Below are 24151 nucleotides of genomic sequence, written 5' to 3' on the forward strand. Positions count from 1 at the left end.
GGCACGCTGTCCTGTCAGGTCCTCAAACCCACCCTGGGTGCGGGTTATCAGGAGGCCCGAGCTCAGATCAGGAATCGGGGGCTCCAATGAGTTGTGCCCTGAGGGCCCGGGCCAGCCGGGGTGGGTGGAGCCCAGAGCTTCTCCTCTCTGCACCCGGCTGCCTCTGGCTGGCTGGGTCCCCAGAGCACCATCTCCTTCGGGGGCTCTACTCGAAGCCTAGACCCACGGGAAAGCTGTGTAGCCGACAAACAGAAGCCACAATAGGCCAGGCCCCGGCAGGCAGGAGAGCTACTTTCTCCCTCCCATCACTGGCTGTGCCACTGACATGCACACGTGGCACGTGCCACGCCACAAGCTGACACGTGAGATTCCCGGACAATCAGTAAACCCAGCACAGGCGGCAGGTGAGACGGAACACCCCAACTTAGCATCATGTCCTTCCTTCAGGCGCCCCCAGAACCACGGGAAGTAACCGCGAGCCTGAACTCCGCCGGCTGGAGCCCCCTCCCCGCCCTCGAGAATCTCTGCCTCCTGCTGCTGTGCTCCACGTGGTGGTGAAGCAGCTTCCCCTCACGCGCCACCTCTCCTTCCATCACACGTAAACAAGCGCTATTTCCAGGTTCTTCGGGTGCCATGAGATGGCGCAGGCGTCTCAAGTGGCCACCCCAAAAGGGCACTTTTCGTGTGTCTGGGGTCCAGCTCCATGGGAACGGGAGCTCCAACCTGGATCGGGCTCAAGCAGCCCGAGGCCCCCGGTCCCGAGTGGAGGGGCCAGGGTGGGAGACGAGCCAAGCTGGGGGGTGATCAACTGGCTTGTGTGTTCAGACTGCATCACCCCGACCGTGGGGGTGATGCGACCGTGTGGGACCACACTGCTGAAGCCAGGAAGCACCTTGCGAAACTCGGCACAACTTCCTGCTTCCAGAACCTTGCCCGGGGGGTGGAGGCATGGCTTCTGGTGGAGTGCCCAGCCCTCTGGTTTTGACCAAAATAGGGATTGGAAGACTGATGACTCCAGAGGCTCTGGATCCCTCAGCAAACCCTCACTGTCACAACTCCCCGCGCTGCCCAGAGGAGCCCCCGACCTGCCGGGCCCCGGGCCCCGGGTTTTACAAATCCTCTCGTACCTGTCCCTGGTTGTGGGGGGGGGATGGGAGGCACTCCCTGCTCCATGGAGCCAGCTCTCCATCCATTCTCTTGGTGGCCAAGGGGACCAGCTGGGGATGGGGAGGCACTGGCCCCAAAGCAGGAAATCCAGATTCTAGCCCAAGTTCACGACCCTTAACCACACAACCGGCCATGTCACCTGACCTCTGTGACTCAGTGTTTTCAACACTAAAATGAGAAAGCTGGTCATTAAAGTTTTATGGGTCATTAAAGGACCCATAAAGTTTGGGCTGGAGTTTCAGGGGACTCGTGGGATTCTGGAGACCTTCCAAGATGGCACCAAAGGCCCCCCAGTCCTGACCCCCGCAGCTCTGGAATTCCCACCCAGGGCACAGGTTCAAGACCAACAAAGTCAAGGGCCATCAACACAAGACGCTCATGGCAGTTTCCGATTCACATGAGATGACCTGCAACCTCTGGGGACTGCTCCTCAAAGGGCACCTCCCACTTTTCATTCCAATGCCAAGTATTTTACATTCAGGTCTGGGGGGTCATTTGAAAGGGGACGGAAAAACTTCCGTGTTATGGGATATTTTCACAAGCCCAGGTCTTTATCTCCCGAGCTTCTCTTTCTCCCCAACATGGGGAGTTCCAAATTAGTTTTTTAAAAACAGCCTACGTTCATCCTGACCTTTTCCTCCTGTCCCCTTCCCCTGGGGAGGAGCAGCTACCCGAAAACAAACGCCACTCCTAGGACTGTAATCTCCACCAAGTAACACCGGCGGCTTCCCCAGGGCCCAGCCTAGACAGCGCTGGGCTGACAAACGCGGTGACTCGACGTGGCCTGCAGGTCACTGAGCCGGAGGCGGAGCCACAGCTCGGGCCCCCAGATCCAGAGGGCAGGGCCCCACAACACAGGCGCACGCGTGTGCTCTTGCACACGCACACACGGACACGCACGCACACACACGCGGCCCTCCACCTCTCGCTCTGCCCCACTGCCCGCCCACCGCCCCAAGCACAACCCCCAGCCTCCACCCGTAGGCCCCTCGGTCTCTCCACTCACGTCTGGGAGCCCCGGGCGTGAGAAGGCCACCTCCCGAGAAGCCGGTGGCTCCGTCATTCGAGATGACCCGCGACCTGGAAGGTGGCAGTGAGCTGGGACTCCTCACTCTCCGTTCACACAAGTGACCTGAACGAAAAACACCCCCCGCCCCGCACAAGACATAAATACCAGAACAGAGTCGATGACACTCACCCGGATCCCCACCCACAACCCCACTTTCCACTCTCAGGTCGGAGTTCTTTTTGCAGCAGAGAAACGGCGGGTAGGCAGAGGCCCGTTTCCTTCGAGCTCCCTGCTCTCCAGGTCCCCACTCTCCTCCGTCTGACCTCTGCTTTCCCACCACGAGTCGGGGCTCGAGACGCTCAGGGCAGGTCTCCGGGGGGGCCCGGCCCCAGGCTCTGGGATGGTCGCAGACTCTCCTGTCAGGCCCTCGAGTGTCATGCTGTTCCAAGAAGGCCTTTGTGCCCTTCTGCACACGTCTGCGCCCAAACACGCCTCGGGGGAGACACCCTGAGAGCCCCGGTACCTGACCATGAGCCGGGGGTCAGGGCAGCCTGCCCTCCCCACGGAGGCCCCACGGGAGACCTGCAGATACAGTGGCAGCGGAGCTCCCAGGGGAGTCGTGGTCACACGCACAGCCAGGATCACGGGGTTAAAGAAAGGAAAGGGGCTCTTGGGATCTCTAAATGATGAATGACTCCGTAAAGCCTCAGAAGAGGCTGGCAAAAAGACGGCGTCAAAAAGCTCGCCTGAGCCGAGAAGCCGCCAAGCACAAGGACGGCCCTCTCCCACGGAAAGAGTCACAGGAGACCTGGGCGTGGGTGACAGATGCCTGGATCCGCGGCCTGGCACTTGACCGCGGCTGTGAATGCAGAGGCGGGGCCCCATCCGGGCAGGCGCCGACCCTGCCTCTGTCACCCTGAAGGCCCGCACAGCAGCACCCCATCTGCTGGCCCGCGCCTGCCACGCGCTGCAGAACAGCCAGTTTCAAAAAGAAACAAAAGCCACAACACTTTTTTTTTGGTTCAAGAACTGCAGAATGTACAGAGGAAAGCACAGTGCGGCCGCGTCGTACAAGCATGCTGCGCGCGGCATCTGTCCTCTGCCTCACGGCCTCCCAGGCTGGGTATCTCAGGCTCCTTCCCACGAGCTTATCTCTCTCTTGCAGGCAACGTATGAAAATGACAATTTAAGGTAACGCATAATGGAGCTAATCTTTCTTCTGAAGATAAGATTTTAAAATCTGGAATCACTGCACATTTGTGGGCTGGTGAATTAAAAATAAAAATAACCAACACAATCTTGGAAGCAGAATGCTTCTAGCAACTCCCCTCAGCCGTAGGCGCTTTTGAATAATGTCTGCTTCTCACACACAGCTCATTTATTTCTCCAGAACCTAATTGAGTTTTGCCGTTTCCATATTGTCTGTTCTCCAGGCTGCCTTGGATCCTACATTTGTAAACACGGGAGCAGAAGCCTCAGACCTGGCTTAACGGGCTCCGCGCTCACACCTGCCGCTCTGTCCCAGCTCTGCCGGCTCCGCGCTGTCGGCACAGGTGGAAATGGCCCACGGGGCTCAAGGTCTAAAATCAGGCTGGGTTGTAAGGAATGGAAATTTCCCCAATAAAACGACAGAGAGGTTTGAGTCCAGAAACCTCAGATGGCTTGGTGGTGTGCTGCTTTCAATCCTTCCTCTGTCCCCTCGAGGGGGATGGAGCGGGCTTGTCACTAGCCCCACGAGGGCTCACACCGGCCTCTGCCCTGAGGCGGGCACAGGCAGGCATGCCCGGCCTAACGTCCCCTGTCCCATCAGGGTCCTCAGTGGAGCCCCCAGAATGTCCAGGCAGGACCATCCCAGCCACACCCAGCCCCAGCCTCCTGCCCACATGGAAGGAGGACTGGGGCTTTCCTCGGCGTCTCTGACGAGCAGCCCTTGGGACACCATCTGACGTAAGGTCAAGGTGCTCGGCTCTGAACAAGCACGTCCCTCTGCCCCTCTGTTCCCAAGCTGTGTGGTGCGGAAGTTTAGGAACAGTTCTCTCTTCCCTCCTCCACAATGAGGCAGTGCTATGAGCTGAAACTCCAGATGAAACTCTCTCCCAAAACCAGTCATCTTATTTGAGGATCGTCACAGCGATGCCCCATGGATAGTACCAGAAATAAAACGTGGGCAAGACAGAGACAGCTAATAATACCAAACCCCGACCAGAAATCAGGAACACCAAACAACCGGTGCCAGGGAAGGCTCATCGGTCAAGGGCAGACTCAGTGGTCAAGAACAGATGCTCAGTGGTCAAGGGCAGGCACTCAGTGGTCAAGGACAGATGCTCAGTGGTCAAGGGCAGGCGCTCAGTGGACAAGGACAGGCTCATTGGTCAAGGACAGATGCTCGGTGGTCAAGGGCAGATGCTCGGTGGTCAAGGGCAGGCACTCAGTGGTCATGGTCAAGGACAGATGCTCAGTGGTCAAGGGCAGGCACTCAGTGGTCAAGGACAGATGCTCGGTGGTCAAGGACAGATGCTCAGTGGTCAAGGGCAGGCGCTCAGTGGACAAGGACAGGCTCATTGGTCAAGGACAGATGCTCGGTGGTCAAGGGCAGATGCTCGGTGGTCAAGGGCAGATGCTCAGTGATGAAGGACAGATGCTCAGTGGTCAAGGAGAGATGCTCGGGGGTCAAGGGCAGATGCTCGGGGGTCAAGGGAAGACGCTCGGTGGTCAAGGGCAGATGCTCAGTGGTCAAGGGCAGATGCTCGGTGGTCAAGGACAGATGCTCAGTGATGAAGGACAGATGCTCAGTGGTCAAGGAGAGATGCTCGGGGGTCAAGGGCAGATGCTCGGGGGTCAAGGGAAGATGCTCAGTGGTCAAGGGCAGATGCTCGGTGGTCAAGGACAGTTGCTTAGCAGTCAAGGGCATAATTAGTAGTCAAGCTAATGAGAGCTCTTCTGAATTCCTACTGAGTGCTGATGCCCACGATGTGACCACTGTCCTGAGGGGGCTCACGCCCCTAATGGGAAGAAGAGTAGCCACCCAGGAACAAGAGCAAAGCTGCCAGGGACTCTTACCCACGTTGGCCAAGGTCAGGTGCAGCCGGCCCTTCACCACCGTGTGGACGTTGATGGGCTTGACGCAGCCAAACCTGGTCACGTCTCCACTCACCACCATGGTGTCCTGTTCGTGCTCTGTCGCCACGACCTCAAGCTCATGCGAGACCTGAACGGCTGGGCGCCCTTGGCGGAGGAGGTGCTGCGGAGGAGAAAGGACCGGTCAGAGGGCGGCCGAGGCAGGGGCTATCTGCTTCTGAAAACCAAGTCCCTGCTGTCGGGTCTTTCCCCCAAATCCTTAACAAAGTGCATCCCGATTCACCCACTGAGCAAACTCCAGGGATGCACGAGCGGGCCTGGCAGCCACCTGCATGGAGCCCCCTCCGCGCGGAGAAGATGAGAACACGGCACAGAACAAGGGGGGATGCTGAGGAAGCCCAGCTCCGCGTCGGCGGGAGCCCCGAGGAGCCTCCACTGGGCCCCTCAGGACGAAGATGTGCCTCCAGGCAGGGGTGGGGCACGCCAGGCCCGGGCGGGACACAGGGGGCTTCAGTGTGGCAGAAAGGCGGGCAGCAGGTCCGAGGAGGGGCCGCGGGGCAGACGGAGCTGGGTCAAGAGGGTCCTTTCCGACCCCACTCTTCTCTGCTAATCAAGTTTAACCCTTCGGAACTCTCCTGAGCCCAAGAGCGAGTGGGGCCGGCCGGGAGGGAGGGCTGGGCCCCTTCTCCTGGGAGGCCTGGGCACGTCACCTGGCCTCCTGACTGTCACACGTAAATGGAAGCGCGGGGCCAAGTTCAGGTCCTGCTTCTGGAATTCGGGCCCTGTCCCTCCAGCACTTGTCCTCTGCCTGTCTCTGGGGCGGACACGCCCAGACCAGATCCTTCCTGAGCGGGTCTGGGGCTTCCAGCTCCGGAGACCCTGCTTGCTCAGCAGCGCTTGTCCACATAACGCCAACACGTTCACGGTCCAGGAGCCTCGGCAGCCAGACGGGGTGAAGACCCCTCCAGAGGGTGGCCAGTCAAGGCAAGAAGCGACGCCCGGCTGCCCCAGGAGCAGTGATGCCAATAAAAACAGGGGATCGCGTCTCGCCTAGGAAACTGCAGAGGTTTTTTTTCCCACCCCGTAAAGGGTGGGAAAGCAGGCGCCTTGGTCATCTTCCGGGAAGAGCGCCGTGCCGGGCCCCTGGGCCCCCTGCCCGAGGCTCCACATTTGCGCACTCGTGACTCGGAAACGCGGCTTTGGGGCGTTCTCATTTGGGGAGAAGATGATGGAGTCAGACCTGGGCTGAAAGCCTGGTCCCAGCAAGACCCGGGGCCTCGGCTTCATTGCTGGACACAGGGATCAGGGCAGCAGTCCCAGGGCCACGCTGAGGACACTGCAGCGGAGCCGGGGGGCAACCGGGCACCGGCAGCGACCACCGCGAGACCCCAGCGACGCTGGCGCTGTCACCGCTCAGGAACTGAGCTGGAGAGGTGAGCCACCGTGACTCCAAGGTGTTCCCTGCAGTGTTTCCACCAGGAAAAGGCGCTTAACTGTCCAACAACGGGGGGCAGTGCGACGAGCTGTGATGCGTCTGGTAACGCAGGAAATACCCACAGAAGGGCACGTAAGCACCTGACAGCTCAGGACCTGGACTTGCACAAATTTTCCATCTTTTCTACGTAGATGTTAATGTGAAGACTTGCTTATTTTTAAAAAGTAAAATTCCATTTTATTTAAACCAATTCTGTGTCAGTAAGCCTGACAGCACTTGTTGAAGGGGCTCTTCATGGAGGATGAGATCAAATAACCCCTCCATTCGCTTCCCTCGCCCCTCCCTCCCCTCGCCTCGCCCCGCCCCGCCCCTCCTGCCTTTCGCCTCACCCCTCCCTCCTTCTATTCATCCATTCTCAGCCATGCCCTACCCACGGTGGCCTAGGACACTGCTGGGGAGGGGTCAGTGGCCATCCCATTCCCACCCTCCATGGCATCACTGGCCAGTGTAGGAGACAGACGGGCAACATCCATGACGACCTTGGGGGGCCTGAGGAATGAGAACATCAGCCGACACCTGCTGAGTCCTCACCAGCTGTGACCCCGCCCCGTAACTCTTCGCCCACTGCCCCCCGGCTCCTTCCACTGTCCTGAGGGCCTCAGCCCCTCAGGGAAGGGCCCTGAGCCCCGGTGGATGCGACAGTTACAGCCCGGGTCAGCCGCCAGAGGAAGGGAGGGACGGAGGAGCAGGCGGCCCCCAGAGGATGGGGAGCACGGGGCCGGGGCCACTGCGGTACAGGAGCCATGAGATCCTCGCGGGCCGGGGTGCTGAGGAGCAAGAGGGGAGGGGACCAGATCTGCAGGCCTCAGTGACCAGCCATGCAAGGCTCAGGAAGGGAAACCAAGGGGGCCCGTGGCTGGAATCCAGAAGGGAAATAGCTGTGTGGGATGAAGGAAAAGTGAATGAAGGTCAGAGAGATTCCAGAGCTGCAGCGATGGTGCTGTATCCTCTCCCCCGTCCACCTCAAGGCAGGGAGGAAAACTCTCCGGACAGCATGTCGGCAAGTGGATGTGGCCCAGTGCCCGGCCCAGAGGCCGCCATGTGACCCCACGGTGACCCTCTGGGGTCCTGGTCACACGAAAGGGAAGGTTTGGGGAGAAACCCTGGGAAGAAAATTGAATTAATGCATGGACTTCAGTTTTAGAATATGAGGAGAATGGGAAGCACAGTTAGAAAACGAATTAGCTTCTGATTCTAGTTAGAACAAGAGAAGCACAATTCATGGAACTGAGACCGGGCATCAGGAAACATTTTCCCACCCCATCATTCATTCATCCTGTCCTCCGTCCTGAGGGCACACCTCTGATGGACCGGCCAGGCTCTTGCGGAACAAGGCCGATCCCGAGCTGCTCTCAGGGAACATCCATCCTCACCGTCAAGGGAGCAGAGGTGACGTCACCTGGTGGGTCGGTTCACAGGAGGAACTGATAACTGGACGGATGTAACCTAGCAGATCGAGTTCAGACTCTGTGAACATCCTTTCCTTCGGGGAAGGAGGGGACTCGGCAGTGTTTTGAATTTGTGAACCAAGAAGCCAGGCCCCTGGACGATGCCCAGCGCTGGACGATGGCCCACACTGCCGGGCGACAGACCGCACAGGAAGGACCGCGGGGAAACGCTACCTTCATCTGAACGGCGGCGGATCCGATGAGAAGCAGGGAGTCTCCGTCCCAGATGTCGATCTGCAGGGTCTGCATGGCCAGGTAGCGGGCGAACCAGCGCTGCTCCCCGGGTCTCAGGAATCCAGGGTCCACCAGGTACTTCAGCTGAAAGCCCGGAGACCCTGTGCAAAGAGGCCCCAAATGCGCCCAGAAGTAATTGGAATCATTTATTATCTTTACACTTGGAGGAGTTTCTGCTCTGGTCATGATGACTAATTTCTGCTTCTGTCAGAGTTATAGCTTAATAAATACGTTAATCAAAACATTATAAAATATCCAAATTAACAACATGAAGAGTGGTGTTCAGAAGACTACATTTCTTTCCAAGGTATACAATAAGCTCCTCCCCAAATAAGACTGATGTTTTTTACCAAGTCCTGGTGAAACAGTCTATGCTGGATAAGGACAGATGCCCCGACAGGGCCGGCCACGGAGTATGACTCTGGGTGCACAGGATTTAGGGAGAAACGCTGTCTACATCTTCTGTCAAAACCGGGTGGTCACCAGATAGAGAAGATGCGGTACATATACACAGTGGAATACTACTCAGCCATAAAAAGAGAATGAAATAATGCTATTTGCAGCAACGTGGATGGACCTAGAGATGATCATACTAAGTGAAGTAAGTCAGACAGAGAAAGACAAATATCATATAATAACACTCATATGTGGAATCTAAAATATGACACCAATGAACTTATCTTCAAAACAGAAACAGACTCACAGAGAACAGACTTTGTGGTTGTCAAGGGGGAGGAGGGTGGGAGAGGGACGGAGTGGGAGTTTGGGGTTAGCAGATGCAAACTATTACATACAGAATAGATAAACAACAAGGTCCTAGTGTATAGCACAGGGAACTACAGTCAATATCCTGTGACAAACCGTAATGAAAAGAATATGAAAAAGAATGTATATATGTATAACTGAATCACTTTGCTGTACAGCAGCAATTAACACAACATTGTAAATCAACTCTACTCCAATAAAATTTTTTAGAAACCGGGGTATTCACACACAGGCGCATGGAGAGCTCAAACTGAGACGGAGCTCAGCACACGGTGCTTAGGTCAGCCCGATGCCTCCCGCCCCCAACACGCCCAGCAGCCCCACAGAAGCACAGGCCTCTCCAAGGTCGCTCCTGGTGCCAGGCTTATCACTACGAGACAGGAGCCGGACTGCGGCCCCCGCCTTCACCTTTGCGAAGTGGCATCACCATTAATCCTAAATTGGCACAGATGTCATTGAAGTCACCATTAGTTAAAGTGCAGGGACAGCAATGCAGGGGAAACACACTGAGAACAACATTTCTGCCCTTTCCATCAATAATGTAACAGTGTTTACGTGGCCCCGCTGAGCAGACCGCTAACCCCAGGGAGGAAGGCGGATGTTGGCTCAGCAGCCCAAGCGGCCCCGGGCAGGCTGAGACCCTCGCCCCCCCGGGCAGCCACCTCGCCCCGTGGGGGCCCACACCGCGCCCTCTCCGCTGTCCTCAAGGCCAGGACAGTGCGGCCAGCGGGAGCAGTGAAGCAGGTCAGGGCGGGACCCAGCTCTGGGCGCTGAGGAGGAGCGCGGGGGGAGGGCCCCCGGCGGGCCCAGGGGATGCGGAGCAAGGACCAGCGGGGCCCTGGCTTCCGCCACAGCTGGAGCGCCGACAGAAGCACCCTCCAGGATGGAGGCGCAGGGAGCCGCAGCCCAAAGACCGCGGGAGGGGCTGGGAACGACGTCGCGCACGGCAGGCCAGGCCCCAGCGTCCCACCCGAGCGCTCAGATCAAGTCACGGGGTCAGTGGAGGCCAGGGTCACGCACGCCCCCCACCCCGGTCCCCCACGGCCAGGTGTGAGAAGCAAGCGGCCTGCGGCACCCGATCAGCCTCCCGACAGCCGCCCGCAGGCTGGCTCATCCAGGCACAGGGAGGACTGCAATGAGGACCGAGGAAGGAGGAGGTTCGAGCTCACAGCACCGCCGGCAGCGCCACCTGCCGGGTCCCGCCGGGCCGACTGCCGGCCCAGGATGCAGCCGGACGCGAACCGTGTGGGGCGACCTCCCAGACGACACCCACAGACACCCTTCCCTGGGCACCCTTCACACCACCCCCGACACCGTCAGTCCCACGGAGCCTCCACCCAGACTTGCACTCGCGCCTGAACGCAGTATGTCCCAGCTGGACCCCGCGTCTTCCTCCCCAGCCAGCTCCCCCTTGCGTCCCCCCAGAGTGCCGCCCGGCACCGCGTCCTCCCGACGCCCTGGCTGGGCTCCATCATCACCACGTCCCGTCAGCTGCCGGGTCCCCGCAATACGACCATGAATTCACATGCGGCAAATGTGCCAGGCCCTGTGTGGGGTCGTGTGGGAGATCAGGACGGACAGGGTCCCTGCCCTGATGGAGCTCACAGTCTCGGGGGGACACTTTGAGCCCCGAGCTGACAGTGTGCTGAGTGTCGCACACGGGGGCCATCCTGGTCTGGGCACAGCCCAAGGCCCCTCACGCTGGACCCTCCCAATCCCTCCCCACTGTAGGCTCGGACCCCTTTGCTCCTGTCTGGCTAAGACAACCCACTCCTCAGTGGCCTTCCCTGAGGTCCAGGTTCCCCACAGCCCATCCAATGGCACTGCCGAAGCATCCACGAAAGGAATCCTGCGTCGTCTCCGTCCCACTCAAAAACCTGCAGTGGCGCTGACCACTGACTCCTGGGGGTAGTGGTACCACCCCACAGGGTCTGCTCAGGCTCCCCGGCTTACCTCCCTCACCCCTTCACAGACGCCACCCAGCCCAGCTGGGGTCCCTGCTGCACCTCAGTCCTGCCCCACCACCACGGCCAGGTCTGGCAGATGCTCTGCCTCCAGCTGGACGGTCCTCCCCCACCCCTCTTCTCAATCTCCACCCCTCCTTCATGACAAACACCTCCTGCTCTGTGAAGGCAGCCACGACTCCTCTGATGACAAACACTTTATAACACTACCGTCTACAATGCATGATAAATGCGTACCAGCTTGGAGTATCTATGCACCAAATAACAAAGCCGAAATCCAGAGATGTAAGAGGAAACAGATGAAAACACAATGACAGTGGAGACCAAACAACTGCTTTCCTTTCAAGGCAGGTCAAGTGGACCATAAATAAGTAAGGATACAGAAGACCAGACCAGCTAACCCATAAGGCAGAGGGTATGCATACACATACAACATGGTACCCCAGTAACAGAGAATATATCTTTTCAAGTATATTCGGAACATTAATAAAAATTTACTGTCTATTTCACCACAAAGAAAACCTAAATACGCTCCTTAAAGTAGAAATATTACAAATAATATTCTCTGATCACAATCCAACAAACTAGAAATTGGAAAAAATTTTTCAAAACAATTCACTTATTCTTAAATAATTCTGTGTCAAAGGGAAAACACGATCAAAACAGATTTTCTAGAATAATAATAATGAAAATACTACTTATCAGAATCACCAAAACATAAAGCAATAATCAAAGGAAAATTCATAGCCTTCAATACTTTATATCCACAAGAACAAAAGAATTAAAATAAATGAATTAAGCAACTCAAACAAATTAGGAAAATAACAATAGAGAATACCAAAAAGAAAGCGGAAGGGGCGTAATAATAAAGAGAAATGCAAAATCTAATTGATTAAAAAACAAGAAAATAGCAAAACCTATTTAAGGTACACATATGTGCCTTCAGAAGACAGGGAAGCAGAAATGAGCAGATGGGAAGACATCCCCGTTCCTGGGCAGGCCCCCTCCTGTCCTTCAAGGGCAGTTCTCCTCTCGTTCATCTATGAACTTCTCCAGAACTCCAGATAGAGCCTAACAAGTTCACATAGAAAACTAAACCAGCAAGAATGTCTGGAGAACCGTGCAAAAAAGAACAGCATAACACCTCTGATCAAAGAGCGCGACCTTCGTGTGTAGACAGACAGTCTCATGAAGAGTCTAGTGAACTACAGCCCGCAGGCCAACCCAGCTGTGAGCTAAGAATGGCTTTTACATTTTCTAAGGGTTGTGAAAAACAAAAGTCAAAAAAAGAAGAAAATGATTACACAGAGATCATATGTGAACCCAGAAAGTCTAAAATATTTATGATCTGGCCCTTAACAGAAATCCGTTTGCCAACCTCTAGTCTAATGGAACGAGCAAGAAAATCCAGAATTACACCCAAGTAATAAAAAAAAGTTTGGTATATGATAAGGGTGGCTCTCAAGTCACTGGGGAAAAAGACGAACGTTTTAATAAATAGTACTGGGTCAACTGGATAGACATTTGGAAAAAGATAAAACTGATCCATATCTGCCATCACACAGCAGGATAAACTACATAGATATCAGAAATCTAAATGTGAAAAATGAAACCTGTAAATCCTAGAAGAAACCACGCACGAATCTCTTGCTGAGCTAGGGGAGGAGAAAGCCTTTGCATCTATGACTGAAGAAGCTAGAAGCAATAAAAGACTGACACATTAGACTACACGAAAGTAACACCTTTACGTAGCAAAACCCATCATAAGCAAAGCAAAAAGACAAATGGCAAAGTAGGAAGCATATTTGCAATGTATATCACAGGCAACAGCTAATCTTCCTAATACAGTTCCCAAAACAGAGGACAAAATAGATGAAAAATCTGATAGAGAAATGGAAAAAGATATGAATAGAAGTTTGCAGACAAAGACAAAAAATGCTCAACTTCACTCATTACAAGAGAAATGCACATTAAAACTGCACTAAGATCTATCTCACATCAATCAGAACGTAACAACCTATTTTGTGGAGGAGGCCAAAAGATCTCAGGCTAACAGAGGGGAGGTGGTGGTGTCTGTCAACACCACTGAAGCCTTTTATCCTATAATCCCACTGCCAGCAATCTGCCCTAAAACACACCTCCACACGCCGAAAACACGAGAAACACAAGGTTACTCATTGCTGCATTATCTGAAATAGCAGAACCCTGGAAAGACCCAAACCTCCATCAGTAGGATGATGGTTAAATAAACCACAGAACATGCATCCAATGTAGGACGATGTAACTGTAAAAACAATGCAGATGGTTTCCACATGGAGTGGAACTCAGGATGGAAAGTTAACTGAAAATAGCACAGTGAAAAAGTGTATTTGGTATGCCACCTATTGAATAAGAGAAAACAAAAAATAAAAACGTAAATATTTGCTTAAGCGAGAAACTAGAAACCTGGTTACCCCCAGGCCGGTGAGCAGGTGGGGACTGTCTAGAGGGGTGAGGGTCGAAGGGAGCCTTGAGTGCTCATTCAACTACGGTTTTATGTTTGGGGCCACGTAAATATTCCAGTCAAAAAGGAAAGAAAGCAAATATGAAATTGAAAACAAACTGAAACCAACAAATTCGATTGAACATCAAATAGGCAACATAACTCCATAGAGAAAAGAATGAACACAAGGGCTTTGGGCCACACTCACTCACTCTACATCCTCGGTGGGACACAGCCCAAGACCAGAAGAACACAAAGAAATCTGAACTTTTGTCAGGCATGTATCATTAGTATTCAAACTAGCTGTATAATTTTGAAAATACATTGTGTAAATTATAAGGGAAAGTAAATAAGTAAATATATTATCAGGAAACACGATTTTCAGTTTAAGAGGAAAGAGATACAAATAAAATATTTTAGGGAAAAACCTCTAAATTTAAATTAGAAATATCAAGGTGAACTCATGTTTTAATATACTTGTCCCAGCTCTGCCCAGGGAAAGGCCTAGAAGCAGTTGAGACCCCGATCAAAAGCACCCAGATAGTGATCTTTAGAAAGCACTCCCAGTGGGGGGCCAGGCTCCCGGGAGAAACGGGTGACCGGATCTGAGGCAGAAAAAGCACAAGGAGAGCCTGGACACCTTTGCTCCAGACAGGGAGGACCTGCCCAAAGTCCAACCAGAGCGTGTCAACAGACTCAGGCCAACCCGAAGGGCTACAGCCGGCCAAAGACGAAACAAAGAGCTAGGATATACAAAACCTGAACTGTCACTATTAGAGTAACTATTACAGTAAGTTCTTACTCTGAAAATTAGAAATTAAAGGGAAAGTATTAAACATTTGTTCTGCCTTTTTTGGAGGACATATATGTAGTTCACCCCTGGCTGATGAGAGAAAGTCTCTTTCTATAGAAGAATGCCAGCTCATAAAGGGAGACCAAATGATAGCATTAGAAGAATTACCATTTTGAAAGCTCCATTTAAATAGCTGATCCAGGCAAAGCACAGCCAAGGATGTTAGGACAGTAGGTGAAGGGCTGCAGGGGTCGGATATTCACATGAAGCCCAAGAACAGCCCCAAGAAGTCTTCCAAGCGCAAAGGGGGAAGCGCCTACCTCTTCCCACTGGAGACACCTGGGGCGGGTGCCCCTACCAAGTGCACACACTGGCACCCGCACGGTGACACGGCCTGACCTCGGCGCCTCCGATGGGATGCACAGGCAGTACGCGGCCTCAACAATGAAGAGTTCACACCAAATCCAGGATGAGACTGAGCCCTCAGCCCTTCCCCCAGTGGACGAGAACTACTGGAGATGAACGAGGTAGACAACCAGGTGAGGAGACAATCAGACACACGGAATGTGGGACAATCCACAACTCGCTCGGTCTCTTCAAACAGGCACCAACACTGGACAAAGAATGCAGGGGACAAGTCTCAATGAAAAGAGACTAAACACATGATTACAGATAATACATGGGCCTGGACTGGATGTCAGAGCAAAAAACAGCTACAATGGACATATGAGGGGAAATGGGAAAACTTGACTATGAAATTCTTATAATCTTAAGTATGATAACAGAATTGTGTGTATAGAAAAGGACGTCCTTATTTTTTTATAAATTTATTTATCTATATTTTATTTTTGGCCGCATTGGGTCCTCGTTGCCGTGCACAGGCTTTTCTCTAGTTGCGGTGAGCGGGGGCTACTCTTGGTTGTGGTGCGCGGGCTTCTCATTGCGGTGGCTTCTCTTGTTGCAGAGCACGGGTTCTAGGTGCACAGGCTTCAGTAGTTGTGGCACGCAGGCTCAGTAGCTGTGGCTCGCGGGCTCTAGAGCGCAGGCTCAGTAGTTGTGGCGCACGGGCTTAGTTGCTCCGCGGCATGTGGGATCTTCCCGGGCCAGGGCTCAGACCCATGTCCCCTGCATTGGCAGGCGGATTCTCTACCACTGTGCCACCAGGGGAGTCCCAGATGTCCTTATTTTTAAGTAATGTGTGCTGCTATATTTAGAGGTAAAGTGTCACCACACCTGCATTTTACACTCAAATGATTCTGAGGTCGGGGGAAAGATGAACAAAGAGATAAAGCAGGTATTCCCAAATGCACCAACACAACTTCTGTAGCTGGGGACACGGGATTAGGGCACCTGGAGAAGACACAGGAAAGACAAGATCCAGTAAGGAAGAGGCGATCAAGGCTGTACTAGAGGGTCCAGACCTGGACGCTGGTCTGGTGGGAGACGCCCCCTTGGCTGGGATAACTCAGGGGCGGGAAGATGGACGAGAGTTCTTTAGGACAATGGATGCTCTTGGCTGACCCAGACTCCAGCTCTCACACTAGGCAAGACCCCACTAGACAAAAACACCGAGAGACGCATGTTAGACAAACAACATGCTAGAAAAAAACAGGCAAGAAAGCAAGGGAAATAACAAGGAAAGGCGGCCCCGTGCATGTGGTGTAGAAGGACGGGGACCAACACAAGCGGATGAAATGGTCACAAACTTGGGGGAACCTTCCTGAAAGGAGTGGGGGACAGTAGTAAGGGAGGAAAGTCCAGAGGCACATCCCACTCCTGAAGAAAAAGAGGAAACAAAAGAAAGTCTACTCACAATGGAGAACAGCGACTAGTGTGGCAGAGGCAGTCACCAGGCCCACGGGCCACAGGTTCCAGAAGCTGCGGTTTCTCCCACTGGACCAGATGTGGCCGCCGTTTGGCATGAGCCTGCTGAGGGCTGCCCACAAGGGCGTGTGGGAGCCACATCATGGACTCTGGGCCCCAGGACGCAGACCAGGAGGGGAAGCGGTGACCCTCCACGAGAGCTGGTGGTCAGGGCTGCCAAGACTGTAAACGTCCAGACTTTGCCAGAAGACCACAACGTCTCAAATGCCACTTTGCATAAGTGGGTCCACCCACCAGAAAAGAGCAATCGTGTGGCAGAGCTGAGACCAGGGCTTTTTCTCTCTGCCCTCATGCACCCCTGAGTCTCTGCTATCGTCTTTGGCAAAACCAAACTTTGGATTCTGGGAACAACATTTTGCTTAAAATAAGTATTCCAGGCTGAGAAATGACTCACTTCGTAAGCTTGGTGGGTGTGGAGCCAATGCTTTTAAAATCTTTTATGTCCTATTAACTCTCTGCATTCTTTATGAAGGTCACAAACCTCAGTCCCTACCTCACAGGATACACAAAATCAATTCCAGATGAATTCTAGATCTGAATATAAAAAGGGAAAAAAGAAAAAAAAAAGGGAAAAAAGGCTTCTAGAAGGTAACATAGGAGGATATCTTCAAGACTTTGTGGAGACAAACTCATTTTGGGTGTAGCTTAGGAAATCTTCCCATTAAGGAAAGGACTGATAAATTGGACGTAATTTTCATGGAAAACTCCTGTTAACCAAAAGATACCATTAACAGAGTCAAAGGCGGGAGGAAATATTTATAACATCTGAAGAAGGTCTGGGATCAGGATATATACATAACACCTACAAACTGAAAAACAGACAACACAATAAAAAATGGGCAAAGCACTTCAAAAGAGGATCTGCCGAAGGCGACAGCGTGTGGAAGGTCACCGGTCAGCCAGGAGGTGCCGGCACATGCCCACCAGGAGGTCACGTGAAAGAAACAAACAGAGCCACACACGTTACACAACCAGCAAGGACACGGGCAGTTCAGACTTCCCGTCTACTCCAGTGGGTGTGTAAGCTGGCACAGCACTGGGGAAGGATTGCACCAAAGCTAGACCTGTGCTGCCCGGGGACCCAGCAACTTCAGTCCCAGGCACAGACCAACGCAGATGCGCACACACACACGTGCACCAAAAGAATGATCGTATATTATTAAAAAGGCAAGAGAGAGCCGGTACTGGTGAGGGTGTGGAGAAAAGGGAACCCTCGTCCACTGCTGCTGGAAATGTAAAGTGGTGCAGCCACTATGAAAGCCTCCTCCAAACCTTTTTTGGAGGTTCCTCAAAAAACTTAAAAATAGAGTTACCACATGATCCAGCAATCCCACTCCTGGGTATTTAACCAAAGAAAACAAAAATACTAACTCGAAAAGAAATCTGCACCCCCCCCCCCCCGCCATGTTCATTGCAGCATTATTTATAATAGCCAAGATGTGGAAGCTACCTAAGTGTCCACCTATGGATGAACAGATAAAGAAAATGCAGTATGTATATATACGAAATATTACTCAGCCGTTAAAAAGAAGGTAATCTTGACATCTGTGACGACGTGGATGGATCAGAGAAAGACAAATACCATGTGATTTCACTTGTACGTGAAATCTTTAAAAAAAGAATCAGGCTCGTTAATTACAGAAAGCAGACTGGTAGTTGCAAGAGGTGGGGCAGGGGGTGGGCAAAATGGGTGAAGGGGGCCAAAAGGTACAAACCTCCAGTTATAAAATAAGTCAGTCACGGGGATGTGATGCGCAGCACGGTGACCACAGTTAATAACACCGTGTTGCGTATTTGAAAGGTGCTAAGAGAGTAGATCGTAAAAGTTCTCGTCACAAGAAACACAGAATTTTATAATTATGTTCGATGATGGATGCTACCTAGACTTGTTGGGCTGATCACTTCACAATGTTTTAAATATGTTCATAGCAGCATTATTCAAAAGAGCCAAAACCTGGAAATGATTCAAAGGCCTGTGCACAGCAGAATGGGTAAACATTGTGGAATATTCGGACAACGGGTTTCTATACAGCCAAGATCATGGACAAACTACTGCTACATACAGCAACATGAAGGAATCTCCCAGACATGAGGTTGAGCGAAAGAAGTTAGATTCAAAATGGTATGGATAATATGATCCGTTTAAGTCCAAAAAACAGGTAAAACTGATGCAGAGTGACAGAATTCAGAAGAGTAGTTACCCTTGGGGGAGGTCATCAACTGGGGTTGGGGGGTTGCTGTGTAACATTCTACAGCCCCATCCAAATTGGGTGGTAGTTACACAGATGTGTTCACTTTGTAAAAGTTACACCTTTTACAAAAATTAACTCAAAATGTTAATTTCTGTAATGTAAAGTGCAAAACTTTCAAACTCCTAGAAGATAACATAGGAAAAAACCTAGGTGACCTTTCAGATTTGGTGATGACTTTTTAGCTACAACACCAAAAGCACGATTCATAAAAGAAATAATTGATAAGCTGGATGTCATTAAAATTTAAAACCTCTGCTCTGAGAAAGACACCATTAAGAGAATGAAAAAGATAAGCCACGGGCTGGGAGAAAATAGTTGCAAAACACATATATGATAAAGGATCTGTATCCAAAATATACAAAGAACTCTTAAAACACAACAAATATGAAAACAAACAATCCAATTTAAAAATGGGCTAAAGATCCAAACAGACATCTCACCAAAGAAGATATACAGATAGTAAGTAAGCAGATGGAAAGACACACTACATCATCTGTCATTAGGGAATTGTAAATTAAAACAATGAGCTACCACTACACACCTACTTGGATGGCCCAAATCCAGGACACTGACAACATCAAATGTTGGCAAGAATGTGGAGCAGCAGGAACTCTCATTCACTGCTGGTGGGAATGCAAAATGGTGCAGCCACTTTGGAAGACAGTTGGGCAGTTTCTCTCAAAGCTTAACATACTTTTACTATACGATCCAGCAACTGGGCTCCTAGGTATTTACCCAAATTAGTTGGAAATGTATGTCCCCACAAAATCCCGAACAACAAACTGGAAGCAACCAAGATGCCCTTTGGCAGGTGAATGGATAAATAAACTGAGGTACGTCCAGAGTATCATTCAGTGCCAAAAATAAATGTGCTATCAAGCCACGAAAAGCCATGGAGCAACCTTAAATGCATGTTACTAAGTGAAAGAAGCCATATGAAAAGCATACACTATATAATTTCAACTATATGACATCTTGGAAAAGGCAAAACTATGGAGACAGTGAAAAGATCAGTAGCTGGCAGGGTGGACCACAGGGGATTTTTAGGGCAGTGAAATTACTCTGGTTGATACTGTAACAGTGGATATATGATGTTACACATTTGTCAAGATCCATATAACGTACAACGTGGGGAGAGTAAACCTTAATGTAAACTCTGAGCTTCAGTTATTAACACTGTACCAATATCAGCTCATCGTGAATGTAAGAAGTTGCTAACGGAGGAGACAGTGGGGGCGGAAGTATATGGGGCTCCGGGCTATCGGCTCAGTTTCTCTGTAAATCTAGAACTGCCCTAACAAATAAGGTCTAACCATCCTTAAAAATTCACGGGGTTTCCCTGGGGGTGCAGTGGTTGAGAATCTGCCTGCCAATGCAGGGGACACGAGGGTTCGAGCCCTGGTCTGGGAAGATCCCACATGCCATGGAGCAGCTAAGCCCATGCGCCACAACTACTGAGCCCACGAGCCACAACTACTGAGCCTGCACTCTAGAGCCCATGAGCCACAACTACTGAGCCCACAAGCCACAACTACTGAGCCCGCGCTCTAGAGCCCGTGCACCACATCTACTGAGCCCGCAAGCCACAACTACTGAGCCCACGTGCCACAACTACCGAAGTCCGCGCACCTAGAGCCCGTGCTCCACAACAAGAGAAGCCACCGCAATGAGAAGTCCGCGCATTGCAACAGAGAGTAGCCCCCGCTCACCGCAACTAAAAAGAAAGCCCACGTGCAGCAGCGAAGACCCAGCGCAGCCAAAAATAAATAAATAAATACATTTATTAAAAAAAAAAAAAAATTCATGGAATGGTGCACTTTGTTGTATGCATGTTATATTTCAACAACAAAAGAAAACGTCTTAAGTGAGGCCCATGAAAGACTCGGTGCTGAGCCAGCTCAACCTTCTGAGGTCTTGAGGAACCCGGTCCCCATCCGGAGAGAGCCCCCAAGTTTGGGCTGCCAAAGGAAGCCCAGATCTGCTCAGTCAGAGGTGTCTTTGGCCAAGACTCAGCTGTGTAAGAAATTGCAAAGCCTTTGTGGACTTTGAATTTTAATTCACCATGACAAGAAAATTTGATTCTGGAGTTTAATTTCTTTGGACTTCCACTTGCAGGGAAATTTAATTTTTGGACTAATTTCTCTCTGGGCAATTCATAATGGAAAGGGGTTTACAGTCAAATCAGGAGCGTCGCTAAGTGGTTGGCCTTTTTTATTGAATTATCTTAACACTGTCATTTAACCTCATTGCAGAACCTCCGATGAGCTCCACCGGATCAAGTGACTGGATAGCATTTAGCACGGGAAACAGAATAGGGAGTGAATGGTCAGCAATGAGTGCAGAGGGGCCCTGAAATCTATCCATTATTCTGATCCATTTCCGAGCCTTCTGGGGACATAGGCTAAACTACCCACTGCTGGTCCTGGGGGGACTGGCAAAGGAAAGGTGGTGGGTTTGGGAGCAGTGGTCCCAGGAAGGCTGGGAAACCTCCCCAGTGGTGACTGGTCCCCTCCCCCAAGGAGGGCCACAGCCCCGCTGGCCATAAACTCAAAGGTTACGTGAGCTGAGAGAACAAAACGCAGGAAGGTTGCAGGAACACATCGTCCCCAAGCCCCACCTCCATGCAGAGGGACGGCCCGTGCCGCCCTCTGCCCAGCATACCCTCCTCCCAGGGCAAGAGCAGCTCATAGGCTGGTGGGTTTGGGGGAAGCAGCAGAGTCCAAGCTTCTCACCCCTTCCCCTGTCTCTTCTTTTCAGATTTGTCCACAGGAAGAGAGGAGGCCGCGGTCCACAGCAAAGCGGGGGGGGCGGCAGCTCCGCCCCAGGTTCCAGGTCAACGGCGGCTGCCCAGCCCGACCTCTGCCTGCCACTCATCTGATGGGGGCCCGGCAAGCACCTCGGGCTCTCGGGCTCACCCCATTCCCACAACGGCTCTGACTCTCCGCCCTGATTCTGACCTTGGACAAGGGAACGGGGCATCACCTGCTGTGCCCGTGACTCCTCGCGCCCAACAATCTGGCTGACCCTTTCCACTACTTCTTTGTTTTCTAAGCATTTATGCTCATTTTCTAATTTCTTTCCTTCTACTTTTATTGGGTTTGTTCTGGTTCTTTTTCACCAAACTTCTTGAGCTGAACAATTGGATCAGCATGTTAAACGATACTTTCTTCTTTACCAACAATATAAGCATTTAAAGCTGCAAATTTCCCTGTAATTACCATTTTACTTATTAGCTTTTTTTTTAAGTTAATTTTTACTGGAGTATAGTTGCTTTACAATGTTGAGTTAGTTTCTACTGGACAGCAAATTGAATCAGCTATACATATACATATATCCCCTCTTTTTCGGATTTCCTTCCCATTTAGGTCACCACAGAACACTGAGCAGAGTTTCCTGCGCTATACAGTAGGTTCTCATTAGTTATCTGTTTTATACATAGTACCAACAATGTATACATGTCAATCCCAATCTCCCAATTCAACCCACACCCCCCTTCCCCCTTGGTATCCATACGTTTGTTCTCTATGTCTGTGTCTCTATTTCTGCTTTGCAAATAAGATCGTCTGTACCATTTTTCTAGAGTCCACACATATGTGTTGATATACGATATTTGTTTTTCTCTTTCTGACTTACTTCACCCTGTATGACAGTCTCTAGGTCCATCCACGTCTCTACAAATGACCCAATTTCGTTCCTTTTTATGGCTGAGGCCACTTTACTTATTACTTTTGATATGCAATATTATTTTGTCATTCAGTTGTAAGCAGCCATTTCTACATTGATTTCTTCATTTACCTAGGGAAAAATTAGAAATTTGTTTTAAAATTCAAAAAAATCCAGCAGTTTGGAGCCTTCCAGGGGGAGGGCAGTGAATGATTTCTGACCTTGAGGTATTATGGTCAAAGAATGCTATAAAATTAGATTAGATATAGGGTCTCTTGGTATATGGCAATACCTGCTTGGTGGCCTAAGATATATACACACATATATGAATAATCAGTTTTTATAAGTTTCAAAGGATACTTGAAAATAAAGCATATTCTCTAAATTGGTTGTACAGGTTCTATAAGATCATCTCTTTAAATTGTATTTTATAATATTCTCATTAATTTTTTTCTGCTTGATCAATCAATTTACTGACAGAAGTGTGTCAAAACCTCCTATGACTGTAGGTTTGTCAGTTTCTCCTTATAAAGTCCATCAATTTGTCCTTTATCTTTGGAAGCTGTGGTTGTTAGAAGTTCACGGATTCAGAATCATTTTTTCCTGGTGAATTATTATTCCCTTAAGTATTATTTAATAGGCTTCTGGATCCCCAGCAATGTCTTTGCCTTCTGTCACTTTTGTCTGATGTTAATGTTGTTAAACTGATTTCATTTAATATTTTAACACATCTTTTTCCACCTGTTAAGTTCCACTCAAGAGGCAGCAGTGGTTCAGGCCCCAGGTATGTCCCTCACGAGCCGTGTGACTGGCCAAAGACAGGACAACTGGCCACCAAAAACAATAACATATTTGGTATGTTCAGTCCACTGCAGTTTAAATCCATCAGTTGATAACGATAGCAGAAAAAAAAAGCCATTGGCCCCACCCTTGAAGGATGCTGGGAACTGTCTCACTATTTTAAAAATTAGCAAACAAAAGAGAAGGAAATCAAGCATTATTCTGCCTTCTCTATATGAATCGCACCTCAAGGCAACCGAAGAGTTGATGAGGAGAAGCTTCGTTTTAAGGAAGCATTCTGGCTGACAAGCGAAGAAGTACTCTAGGAGTAAAACATCACCACTGTGCAGCCTTGAATGAAGTGATCAGTCCATAAGCACCAGTCCTGATGGTCACTGATGAAGCGTAAGAAGCAACCCAGGCCTCGTGCTGCTGCAGAGATGGGGACACACCTCCAGCAATACAGACTCCTTGCCCCAAACAAAAAGCGTGCATCTGCTCACGCATCTAGATCTAACTCCAATTTACAGGCAAAACAGGGGATAGAGCAACACCGCAGATGTCACCACCGGGCCGCAAAACCAAAGTGCAGACACCGGGAGGCTCCAGGGGACCAGCAACGTGGCGGCTTCAACAAATAACTTAAAGCGAAAAAACAGAGACAGGATGGCGATGACGGCTACAGGTAGAAAGAGACTGGAGAGTCACACCATCCCAACGTACAAACCTAACTGAGATCCTGATTTGAACAAAGTATTAAAAAATGTTATGAAGTTATTGGGGAAATGTTAACATTGGCTAGATATTTGATAATATTAAGTCATCATTAATTTTTAGATGGGGTAATATTATTGAGTTTATGTTTTTTAAAAAAGACTCTACTTTTTTAGATCTACATAAGAAAATATCTATAGATGAAATCATATAACGTCTGGAATTTGCATCAAATAGCCCTGGTTTGGGGAGGGACCTGGGCAGGGATGTCACTGATAACTGCAGAGGTGAGTGGCACGAGCACTGATGTATTGCACTCTTCTCTCAAACTGTGAACGGGTTTGAAGTTTTTCACTGTTCAACATTTTTTAAATAATAAAATTCGCAGACAAAGCTTGGCCCTGGATTTCGCGTTTGCCGGGT

General features: G+C 50.7%; 1 protein-coding gene across 6 annotated transcripts in view; it reads right to left on the reverse strand.

Annotated features, from left to right (window-relative positions):
* NPHP4 (nephrocystin 4) overlaps window positions 1-24151 on the reverse strand; it is a 141737-nt gene that overhangs the window by 14716 nt on the left and 102870 nt on the right. For all 6 annotated transcript variants that reach the window (XR_011073448.1, XM_068538758.1, XM_068538757.1 and 3 more), the window contains exons 18-20: window positions 8372-8532; window positions 5237-5417; window positions 2174-2299 (exon numbers count right to left, since the gene is read on the reverse strand). Coding sequence is in view for 5 of the 6 variants with exons in the window: in XM_068538758.1 (XP_068394859.1) it covers window positions 2174-2299; window positions 5237-5417; window positions 8372-8532 (468 nt within the window). In the remaining variant the exon portion in view is untranslated. The remainder of the gene's footprint in view (window positions 1-2173; window positions 2300-5236; window positions 5418-8371; window positions 8533-24151) is intronic.

The sequence above is a fragment of the Eschrichtius robustus genome, chromosome 3 (assembly GCF_028021215.1).
Source record: "Eschrichtius robustus isolate mEscRob2 chromosome 3, mEscRob2.pri, whole genome shotgun sequence".
NCBI classification, from domain to species: domain Eukaryota; kingdom Metazoa; phylum Chordata; class Mammalia; order Artiodactyla; family Eschrichtiidae; genus Eschrichtius; species Eschrichtius robustus.